This window comes from Solenopsis invicta, chromosome 14 (assembly GCF_016802725.1).
Source record: "Solenopsis invicta isolate M01_SB chromosome 14, UNIL_Sinv_3.0, whole genome shotgun sequence".
NCBI lineage: Eukaryota > Metazoa > Arthropoda > Insecta > Hymenoptera > Formicidae > Solenopsis > Solenopsis invicta.
In genome coordinates, this window is record NC_052677.1 from 17,308,564 (window position 1) to 17,321,386 (window position 12,823).

Consider the following 12,823-nt stretch of genomic DNA (forward strand, 5'->3'; position numbering starts at 1 on the left):
ACATCATCGATCCGCCCAAAATGAAAAGTGGTGCTCAGCGGAAGTCTCGGGCGGAAGTCTGTTCAGTTTTTCTCAGACCGATACGAGTATAAAACGAACATCGAGTCTCACGAGTAGCCGGCTGGATCCTGCGTCTCATCTTGAGACTCTCTCTCGTACATATTTTCACCTTGATCCTGGACAAGCAAGGATTTAAGAGGGACGAGAAGCGCGAGCGAGGCGCAGAAAGCGCGCGTGAGCGTGTAATGGTGATTGAATGCGGCTAATGGCCGTCTCGTACGGGACTTTCCATACAGCTCCGCCAAGATATACGTTATGACCGCGGCATAACATTTACCGGGTGGTAAACAGCCACGTATAAACTTGGGCTCAAGTTCTCTTGCAAAAGGAGGAAGGGGAGAGGGGGAGTTAGGGAAAGAGAGCGGGTTCATCGCCGACCTGGTTCTCCGTCACTTGGAGAACACAGTTCGAGGAACTCGAATGATAGGTTCGTCTTCGCGTTAACCGATAACGACCTTACGGGAGAAAAGATAAGAATATTCCCGCTAAGAAATCTCTCAAGAGGTATATTCAGTTTTGTACTGCTATAATTTGACATTTTGAGGAGGAGTTCTCCAAATGAAGTTCCTTGTGCTTTACGTTCCAACGCGTTCTTACGTTGACTCGAATTTAAATTCAATTTACTCGATATAAAAATTAATTTCCCTTTTACGATTAAAAAAAAAAATTAACAACTTTAAGTATCCAATTTATTTTAAAGGAATTTATGTAGATTTTACATTCTTTCACATTCTCCTTTTTGCGATCCTTTTCGACAGTGTTTTCACTTTCATTCGACGAAATCAAAGTAATATCGAGAGATAATGTTGAAGACTGTTTCTCGCCGAAAGTTCTTCATCGCTGAATTATTCGTCACAAGAAAATTCCATGCCGCGGTGCGGTTGATCATTATTAATGCGCCACGCGCGTTTTACGATTTAATTGCGCTCAGACCCCAAAGCTGGGGTGTGCGCGGCCCAGTGCCCTCTGATTTACGACTTCGCGGACAATTTGTCACGGCACACGGATGTGTTGCACGGTGCGTTCCGATGGTCCCTCTCCTATATATATATATATATTTTTTTTTTTAAATATAAATCAAAAAGTCATAGCTCAATATGTGCAATCGCAATTCACTATGTGAGAAAGATCAATAATGAGCATTTCAATTAGGTGTAAATATTGTAAATGTAATTAGATCTCAAATTTATACGCAATAGTATATATAAGAGTAACATTCAAAGATCAAAGATTTAATTATATTTAAATCACTTACTCCTAATTAAAATGTTAATTATTGACCTTTCTTATATTTTTAATCTCTCACACAGTACCTGGAAAGGTTTCTAAAATCGATTTCAACTCAGAATAAAGCGCGACAAAGTTTCCTCGATTCATGATGTTTCAAAGAAGATTTGTAATTTGTTACAATAAAATAATAAAAATGTGCGCGTGTATGTGTGTGTGTATGGCGAAAGAAAAATTGAGGGACACGAAAGATCGAAAAGAAGACGAAGGCGGGGGCAAGACTGACCCATGACCCAAGAGTTCTGACGCGAGTCTGATTCCTAAAATGTTCGCGCGCACCCTGTAATCACGGCTGAAGGTCCGGTCGGGCCTCTTTGCTGCCCATTCTCTCGTTCTTTCTCTATCTCTTTCCCTTTTCCTCTTGTCTACCCTTCTCTCTCCTTCTCCGGATCTTCTCCCCCTACCTCCCCGTCACCTCCACGGACCCGCAGTGAATATCTATAATTTAAATCTCGCTCGGGCATAAGTGGCAGGAAATCATTGTAATTAATATGGCGTACATGCACGTGCGCCCGTGTAAGTGCACAAGGATATGCGCGGCTCGCGCCGAACCGTCAGGAAGATTCGACTCTTTAATTCCCGAGGAATGCACGAAGATTTATATAATGTCATTTAGAGAGGTTGTACAATATCATTCATGCGCCAATTGAAAGTTCTTAAATAATGTAATACTTAAGAGAAAATCTCATAATAATTAGTAATAATAATCTAATGTAATAACATAATAATATTCTTCTAACATATTACTAGTTAATTATAAGTAACTATATTAAAAAAATAAGTAGGATTGCTGAGTACTTGACTGAGTCGCTTTAGTCTCGAAAAAATTTTTTTTATAAACACACATGTCGCGAAGAGCAAGTATATACTGCTATTCCTGTGAAGTATCTCATCTCTGTGTTCGTATTAATCGTCTAAGTTTTTTATCAGGGAGATCCTTAATTTTGTCATTTATCCACCTGTCAGATAGTGCGATTCTGGTAGGAAGATTAGCGAACCAGAAATTGCTATTGCAAATAACTCTTGATAGCAACATGGATCAGAAGCTTGTCTTAGATCTGTCAACGCGGAGAGCTACTGCGGTAAGAAATATTTTACAAATAATAATAGGAGAATATAGATTGATACGTAAAAACATAACTAATTAAAGATGAGCCTTATTCGGTCATAGCATTTTGTAAATTGTAAATTGAAATATAATCCAATCAACCCCTTATAATCAAGCTGAGACCTTATACGAGTATATGGGATGAGGGTTGGCAACCCGGAACCCACCGACTACACGTCAACCGTTTTCACACAGAGCCACGCGTCCAATAATTATATATTATATAGATAAAAAACATTGTAGTGCGTAAAATTCTATCTTACGCCCATTTTCGAGGATCTATAATTTTGTGTCAGAGTTCAAGCTAAAGTTCTATTTATAATTTTATATATCACGTGTATTTTAAGATGTGTGTATAGAGGAAATAAAATTAAAGATAATTGAAGAAAAACCTATTTACACATTCTTTTTTCTTTCTATATAAGATTTGTTAAAAGCAAATTCTTCAAAAACAACAATAAAATTTACACTACTTCTTTTTACAAAAAAGTTGCATAGTTTAAGCAATAATGAGTATTAATAATATTATTTAAAAAAATAAAGCAATATTATCGATCTTTCTCTGTGTTATATTTTAAACGTCTCTGCGTTTTCTTCAAACGTTTCTTGTATTACATACTTGACGTTTAAAATTATAAATAGAATTCCGTAATATGAATTATTTATAATTCCAACAGGAATTACAGATTTTCTAAAGTGGACTTTCGAGTTAATATAAGAACAACATACATACATATGTACATTTGTAACTTGTATAGTTTTTTAGTATACTTAAATTAATTACACTCTCTTCCATTTCTCTCCAATGCTCAAAGCCGGAAGTGACAGTCGCGATATGTGTCGATTTGTGTCAGTAAATAGCAGCTAATAAGTTATTCAGGAATTTATGACAGTCACAATGTTTTGTTAATATCTCGAACTTGTGTTGCCGGATTACGGCAATACTGTAAGAAAAAAAAAAAAAGAAAAGAGAAATGTCGACAGACCGGACGACGTAATGATTGCACCGTCAGTATATGATAACCGAGATAAGGCCACGAGCACAGTCGTATAGCCGTTATAAACAAGCTTATCACGATCATCGATGAGAGACATATTAAGGATAGTGCATCAAGCAGGATTTTCCGCACAATTAAACATTCTCCGTCCAGCTCGACTGGCATGATCGACTGGCATGATCATTTAGATGAATGAGCTGTCATTTAATCCAATAATGTCAAATTGTTGCGCATTATAATTATAGTCATCGTTGTCTCTCTCTCTCTCTAATAGTATTCGAGACTACGTTAAGTAGTTTGATTTAATAAACATTTTAAAAATATAACTAAAATTCTTAATGCAATTATGTTCAGAAAAACATTTAAACATACAGTTAAGAATGTTAGTTTTGCCACAACAAATACAAATAAATAATGCACTAACGTTTTTAAATGTTTAAGTATTAGATACGACGTTAAAAAGTTTCAAAGAATTATTTAAGCTTCTGAAAATTAATGAAAAAGAATTAATTTTATTTTTTAATATTTATATCGCTCGCATATCTATCTTATTAATCCTTGTATATATACTAATCTTTTACTAATCTTATACTAATCTTTATATACTACTATATAACACCACACACTCTAATTTATATCGATTTTTAAATTATTAATTAGTATTTAGTCTTCAATACTACATCAAATTCCAGAGATTATAATTAACTTTATATAACACGCTCGATATAATCTGTAAGATACGATAATGTAAAAATTACGTGATAAAGTAGACGATTAAATAGACTTAACGGAATCGAAATGATGCGATAAATATAACAGATGTACAAATAAACGTCATGCATATGTATAGAGAATTATCCTCATCTAGAGTTCAGTATCAGATGTTACCTCTCGTTAACGGATTACGCGATTAACGTTGGTGAAAATTGAAGAGGAGAGCGCGCGTGCTTCTGATAGAAGATAAATCACTGATGAATGGTACTATCGCGTTTCTATGCGGCGGCATTGATTTGCTCTCCATCTGTCATTCTCGGGACGATTCTCAGGTCTACCTTAGACGAGCGAGAAATAAACGTGCGGCGCAGGGAAAATGGAGGATAATTCTCTTTTTTCTTCCCGAGGTTCTCGACTCGAGTACCGTCTGCATTATGAGCGGTATAAATCACGTGCGTGCACGCGAGTGTGAGTGGGCGGAGAACCGCACGGTACCACACAACCGCGCGCCATAAATTTGATACATATTCATTGTGGTTCGCTTTAACGGCATGAACTCGATATACCCCCGCGTTCGGTGGCCTTCTCAATCTTCTCTCCTTCTCTCTCAAAAATGTCCCTTTTCATTTCTTACATCCCGTGAAATCGATACATTAGTATATCTAATTTTTGAGGGCATTATTTGTGCGTCAAAAGTAAAGATTTTTGGAATTCTTATTACTGGCAGAATGATATAATTAAGCTTTTGAAAATTAAAAAAAAATAAAAGAAAGTCTTTAAGGATTCATTTTTATAATAGATGAGAATTCAATATATTGAATGAAGAGCTAATGATGCTTTTATTCTTCTCACTCAAATATTACGATTAAATATTTTTAAATATAATTTCATTTAAATAAAATTAGATTTAAAAATTATATTTTCACAATATTCATGTTTCAAAATTATTTCGTCATTCCAATTTATTTAAAAAAAAATGTTTTTAAATTATGTTATTGTTATAGCAAATAAACAATATAATAAATATATATTAAATATACAAATAATTTATTGTTCAGCAATATAGGTAAGAGAAAATTTAAGAAGATTCTATACGATAAAATAAGACAAAAATAAAAAAATAATAAAATTGCAAATAATTTTGATTTTATTAAATATTTGTTTCAAACATTCAAGATAAATTTCTTATAACGATTCGATCTACGCGCGAAAATTCGGCAAAAAGAAGAGGCAATAAGACCAGGTGTAGGGCCAAATTGCGTAGCGGTCGACGATATCTCGGATCTCGCAATTACTTTTCAGCCACAAAGCCAATCTGACCCGTTCCCTTGCAAAAGTGCGAGTCTCTTGACCGCCTCGGAAGATTCGACGCCCTATACGCGCGCTTCCCTTATGCGCGCATCGAAGTCTCCGAAAATCCCACCGATCAATTGAACCTCGCCACAGAAATGTTTCGCAGAGATAAAACTAAATTTTACAGTACTTAATTGTTGGAAGAATTCTTCAAATTTTCTTTACATTTGTCATATTTGTAATACAGTTTATATAATATTATATTAAATAAAGATTTATATACATAATATTTTACGTAATTTATTCGTATTAAAAAAATGCTGTAATACAAATTTAAAACAGTTTTGTTTTTAAGTTTTTACTTAAACAAATCACGGATTGTTAATAATATACGTATGTAGTTGATTCGTCAAATTTTATTCATTCAACTATATTTGTTATTGTCTTTATTTTTAATCCTTTTGTTTTTTCTTTCATTAAAAAAATTTTTCTCTCAATTATTAAATTAACAAAATTTCCAATTAGACTAATGTCGTTGATGTAACAGCATTCTTTTCCTCTGATTATTATATACTTATTTGTACATATTTTTATTAATTATGTAGATACGTTGTTTTTAAATATATATATTTATGCACGTAATATAAAAATGTATGTTGACAGTATTTTGTCCAATCGTTCAATTTAGTCGTGACACAAATGATAGTTACAGCGATATCTTATTCGAAGCTCACGCTTCACTCGTGTGTTCACACGAGCGGCGGTGTCTCACATTGTTGCGAGATAACGGCGTTTAAGAGACGTCGGGACGGTGAGGGATCGTTTCGCCGGTCATTGTTTATGTAGCCAATTATTGTGCCATTCGCTCGCCCCGTAGGGGTGGCGTATCGCTTACAACAAATCAATTTGAGGCACATCTCGCCCCGGGCGAGGGGCCTCACTTAAACATCGCCGTCCTGCTGCGCGGACAATGCTCTTCCTCTCGAGGTGCCGCGAAACGTCCTATGATACTCTTTCTTGATGTCGTCTTTTCGCCAGTCTCAAATACTAATGATATCCAAACGTCAGCGCTGAATATTTAAGGATATCAACAGCAGTATTAATGATTGTGAAAAAGTGTCGATATACCATGATAAATTGGATTAATTCAAATATATGGTAGAAAATTTTTCAATCTGCCTAAATTAATTTAAATTTAATTTTGCAAATATATGTTAATTAATGATACTATTCCTCATAATCATCAGCGAGTAAACTTCTTTAAAAAAAATTGACTCAGTTGTGAAAGACACAAGTCAGTTTATGTTTGACATTTTAAATAATCGGTCATTGGATTATTCCTTTATTTTAATTTGTAATTTTAAATTTATCTAAATATTTCTTAATGAAATTCTAAATTAATTTTACTTCAACATTTCAGTCTCACTCTAATTCTACACGAATTTTGATGAAAAGTTAAATTCATTTCAGTCATTTAATTAGTCGTGGTTTAAATGCTCTTTCTACGTTGATAACTTTACGTTTAAAGAACAACAATGCGTTGGATCGTCTTAAAACTTTCAACGAGCAGAGAAACGGACAAATAAAGACGGTGCTCGTAAAGCGTTGCTTATCTGCAAAAGGTTGTCGAGGTTGCACTCGAGACGGCGAATTGAACGTCCGAGAACAACGCGTTAATGAGCACGGCCTAACGATTTTACGGCGTTGTTAAACGCAGGAACACTTATATCGCGAATTTTAACGACCGATGCCGCGTTTCGAGATACACTCGGTATTACCTAGCACCGACATCTCTGTCGTTTTATTTCACCTCCGATCGGTCAATGCGCTCGAGATTAGAAATCTATTAACTGTCGCTCTTTCTCGCTTTTTTTCTCGCGATGTTGCACGACAGTAACGGTCAATTAAATTTTTAAGAAATTCCGTAAAGCGTTTCAATAAGAAAATTAATTCCGAATAAAAATGCAAAGGGCGATAAGAAAATTGTGTTTGGTCACGAAGCTAAGACAATTAATTAAACATTTTTAATAATAAATAAAAAAATAATAAAGATTTTTATTTTTCTCTTTTCCCTAAAAAATTTCTATGTAACCCTTTTCCTCGGCTTAATTTATTTTATTTTATCTATTATTTTTTAAATATTTATCTTCATTGACATTAGTAATAATATATTTAAAAAAATGTTTAATATATTAAAATTTAATTATGAGGGATAATTCCTTTAAATGGCAATATCAATAATAGTTTTTCGGCACGAACTGCAATCGATCTAATTAATTGTTAGAGCACGACTAATTGACGAGGGTCCGCTAATCGCGGATAAAATAATTAATGACGGTCGTGCCGCGAGAATCGATCACTGACCAAGCCCAGCCCTGAGAATGCATCCTGAACGAGGTGCATATCTTCGTCGTCCGCGTCATGAGATTCGCGCAACTAATTAGCATGCTAATTAAGCGGCGCCGACGTCTTTAAAAGAGTCGGCGCTATGCTTCCCATTCGGGTCCCCTCGAGGTCAAACCCTTTTCTTCTCTTATCCTTTCTTGCGACGGCAAGTTAGCGGAAAACAGGGGGCCCGAGGAGATCGTTTTTATGCTACACGCCAGAAACGACCCGTCAAATGGTTGACCACGAGATTGAACCGAAATTTCGTAAAGTTAAACTTTAAATTTCACGGAGCGAAATTAATGTTACCGTATATTATACATCATCTCTGTTCCATACTAAATATGATAAATAGACAAAAATAATACTTCTTTTTTTTTAATTTAACCTTTCCAAAAGATATTTTACATAGTCAGGAAAAAATTTATATCAAATTAAAGTAATATAGTCTAATGCAAATAAAATGTATATGTTGCTTATACATATATGAAATTATTGCGTTAAATAGAATTATATATTTAACATATAAAATCAATTTTAAAGAGAGAATTTGAAAATCTTTAATTTCTAGCAGTATTATACTTTTATTTTAATATTATAATTATCTAAAGAACAGGAATTGGTTTTTAATACTAATAATATTAAAAACTTCAATTCTTGGTTTAAAGATATTGTATCTTCCATCTGATAATTCTTTCCTCTCAACTCATGAAAATTGTTATTAAATAACGAATATACATTTTTCTTAATGAAACTATGCAAAATTTTTTCACGTAAGCAAGAATGTGTCTGTTTAATCTCGTATGCTGTACAATCTCATTTCAATATTTATATTTCAAATAAAAATATTCTCAAAACAAAAATTCTTTTTCTTCTATGTAAAAAGAAGGATGGCAATTATACAAAAATTAAATTAAATTAATCGCGTCGAGGAGAGGCATTTAGGAGCATAATTCTAAGAAATCTCAGGAATTTAAAGCTTTCCCATGGCTATAATCACACGATTAATGTACTTCTCCAGATGGGATTGCGGTTGCCCGTTTGTAAGCACTCAGAAATACGCCGCCGTCGACGTATAACGTCTCGTTCAGGTGGATCGCGTCATAATTTTCCCAGAGGATGGCATCGCCACGATAAAGTCATTAATTGGAACATTAAATCCCAATCGCGGAATTGAGCGTTAGAGTTCCGTGAATGTGTCTAACGGCGTCGATTAAGAGTCTCTTCGGGAGAGGGCTCGTTAATTAAGACGGCTTAATAAGGTTCTCTTTTCTTTTTACTGTTATCGTACGTCGCGTCCGTCGTCACGGACCGACTGCGTTCTTACGTTAACTGTACTTCCAAATCGGATTTCACAATTTATTTCACAATTGTCAGCCGCTGAGAATTATTCATCAAAACACTGACGTTTATTCTAATTAAAAGCGTAAATTGTAATTATAAAAAAAATTATATACTATACGTATAAAAAATAATTTTTATATAATAGTTGCAAAAAGTTTAATACATAATTTGTGTTACAGTGACGTAGTGGAGAGTTAATTGAAGAATTAAAATTATACAAGCCGCGTTTATATTTATTTAGTAATTGTATAAATTATAAAGTATAATTAGTCTCATATAAAGAAACAGATAATTTGCCTGTCGATCTTTTCGAAATAGTGCTCGTAAGAACGGAGAATTTTTTTTCGAGCAGTTCTCACGACTTTTTATCCGAGCTGAATAAGCGAAGAGGTCTCGTTACGAGAAGTCGTAACCCCCGGTGTGTCGGTGGTGGCCGGGCAATTTCGATGTCGAAAATCTACGCCGCGGCCGCGACGAAAAACAAAAAGGAGTTAATTCGCGGCTTTAAAGCACGAAGGAGGACGTTCCCGTTCCCACGTCTTTTCGTCGAACCGCGACCTCGGCACGCGAACTCGCATCTCTCAGAGATCTCTCGGGAACCCTCTCAAGAATAATCGACACAGCGATCGCTTCCTTGTTTATCGTATCAATTGTTACTGGATATTTTATCGGTCAAAGTTATAGTATCACGCTTGAGTATCTTCGCAGTCTTCGTAATACTAGGACAGAAAATATAATGGGATTTTTTTTTTAAAGCACTTACCATCTGGAACTTGTCTGCAAAATCTGGCGAACATCATCTAGCTTGTGAAAGAACGTATTCCTGCAACATACATTAGGAGAACATTAGAACAATGCAATTTTAATATCTCGTGTGTATATTATAAGACATAGTCACTCAACCAAATACATAAATTGTTTGATAAGTTTCGAGTCTAAACCTACACAGTAAAAAATAAAATATCCCAGAAAGTCCACTCTAAATTTTAAGTTAAAATATCCTTACTTTAAGTTATTTTAACTTAACTTTTGAAAATAACTCTTATTTAAAGTTATTTTAATTTCACTTTTGAGTTGTCTTAACATAAAATTTAGAGTGGATTTTCTGGGACATTTTATTTTTTACTGTATAAAGATGCTGTTATTGTTACAAAAAATCGTGTGAATTATTGGTATTATCAACAGCAGATCTTAACGCCTAATAATATTTGTGTGAATTTTTGCAATTACCAGTTCGTGCAAACTATGTGTCCGATTATTTGTCTTTTGCGTTTCCAGCGTTTTATTTTGAATATAAATCCAATTAATCAAGCCTTTTTTTTCTGCTACAGTCCCTATAATTTTCCACATTCTTTCGATAGAATATGGAATTCATTAATTAATGAGTTATTCAGTTCTCCTCTCAACATTCTTAACGCTCGATTTAATCCGTTTTTACTTAACACGATGAAAATATGTAATTGCGTCGTTCTATATCGCAGGACTAGCGCTTTATGAAACGGGAGCGATCAGACACGCTCGCGGGATCCGCGATTACGCGTGATCCGCAACCGACTATCAAAACTCATTAGACTCGCTAAAATAATCCTCAAACATAGGGAAGATAAGGGGACAGCCGCTCCGCTTGGCTCTAGGCGATGACGCGGGTCGGATGAGACGTTCTTCCTTAACGCTAATGGACCCGGCAACTAATAATTACGAAATCCCCTTGACTAATAGGTAACGACAGGTGATCTACCTTCAACCAGTGGCCTCGAATGCCAGTGGGTTTCACGCCGTAACCTGCGGATTTATCATTTTAATCGTGCCCCATCGTGCCGAATGACGCTTTAGATACGTCAAATAATTTTAAACACTCTTCGACTCTTTTTCAAATTACGTGTGTGTGTGAGTAAAATTAAGTAAAATTTGAATTTTAAATTAATGTAAATTGTAGACTTTTATATTTAGATAGATTTTTTACATCCAGAGAAAAAACTTGCAATTAGAAATTTCAGGACAAATAACGCCTCAGCTGTGTATTATAAAGTTGTAATAAGAAGGTTAAACTAAAAAAGATATATAGCAACCATTTGTTGAATAACTATAAAAAAGTAAATAACAAAGTCAGCGACGAAAAAATTAAGTCAATTGAAATTCGAACGAGGGATCCTTCGTTTTTACTCTTAGAATGCTACACCACGATTGCTTCACTACTCTCATATAATTATTCCAGTCATATATGAATATTTAATCGACATTACGATTCTACAGGTAGATATAAAATAGTCTCAACAAAAATATATTACTGATTCAAAGGTATATTGCAGTAAATGATAATTATGCCATCTTGCTATCTCTTTTTCACTAAAAAAAAAAATTATTTAAATTAGAAAAATGTAATTATCATATCTCATTTGCTTATATAATTGTATAATGTAGTTAAGTCGCTATTTCATTATCAACAGTGCATTTAAATTATTGTAATGATTATATTTCTTTTAGTATTTAGTAATAATTTTGTTCTCATTTATTTTGTAAAACTAGTGGCAGGTATTTAAATTTCAAAGTTGTCAAATTACAGTTACCCGGAAATATTTCGTTTTTCTTAGTGCAAGACTGACGTAACACAGCTAGTTTCTCTCATTATAATTCATTTAGAGTTCGTTTAAATTTATGAGTTTTTTTTACAATTCGTTTTTTTTCCCTAAATAAAGTTCAATGAAAAATTCAAATATATATAATTAAATTACGTGTTTCCTGATCCCTAAATAAATTACACGTTAACGTATAATTTTGAAAAGGTCACGAGATATCCGCTCATTTGTAAGGGGTCCGCGGGATCTGTGTTTACTTCGCATAATTGCGTTTGACAAGAGCGTGAGGATACGGCTGTTAATTAGTATCGCTAATTACGCGGAACACAGCGAAATATCACGGATTCGGTATGCCCTTCTTTGGCCCTGTCTCTCTTCTTCTCCGTTCGCTTCTTTTCTCGCTTTATCCCGTCGTTCGTCGCGCATAAGTAACAGATTAATGCCGGCGATACTAAGCTCGGGCACTCGACAGCTTATGCAAATGTAGGTTCAAAGTTTATAACGTCTAATTAAGTACATTAGCGTATTCTGTGGAGACTTAATAAAATTCAACATTCAAAGATCGGTTGTTGTGATTTAATCGACTCACGGATCGATTAAAGAAAGAAAAAGCAGGTGCTTTGAACGAATTCGTTAGATTTCGACAAATTATTTTCTTTATATATTTTACCATCTCAAAAAAAAAAAAAAAAAGGAAAATTATTGCATTAAAATTAATATCTTTAATTATTCTTTTTTTCTTTTTTTTTAAATCTAATCTTAATAATCTAAGACAAAGAGACGAAATTAAAGCTCCGGATGTTAAAATAAAAATGAGAATATTGAAATAAGAGTTAAAATTTAAACAAAATCTTCATAATATAATTAAAATAAAATTTTCTTATTCCATATAATTTCCTTATAATGTGCATTTAAAAACATTCTGCTACGATTTTATTTTATTTTTTCAGATGCGAGATTTTTGGAAAATCTGTCTTTAATTAAATTTATGATTTTACGAAGTAAAGCCAGAAGTGGATGCTTAAAAAAAATCGACGAGGAGAGAAATCTTGTGAAAT

At 33.9% G+C, this 12,823-nt stretch overlaps 1 protein-coding gene across 3 annotated transcripts in view; it reads right to left on the minus strand.

Annotated features, from left to right (window-relative positions):
• Positions 1 to 12,823, minus strand: part of LOC105207682 — a 37,896-nt gene that overhangs the window by 11,501 nt on the left and 13,572 nt on the right. For all 3 annotated transcript variants that reach the window (XR_003268610.2, XM_011177258.3, XM_011177257.3), the window contains one exon: positions 9,953 to 10,012. Coding sequence is in view for 2 of the 3 variants with exons in the window: in XM_011177258.3 (XP_011175560.2) it covers positions 9,953 to 9,989 (37 nt within the window). In the remaining variant the exon portion in view is untranslated. The remainder of the gene's footprint in view (positions 1 to 9,952; positions 10,013 to 12,823) is intronic.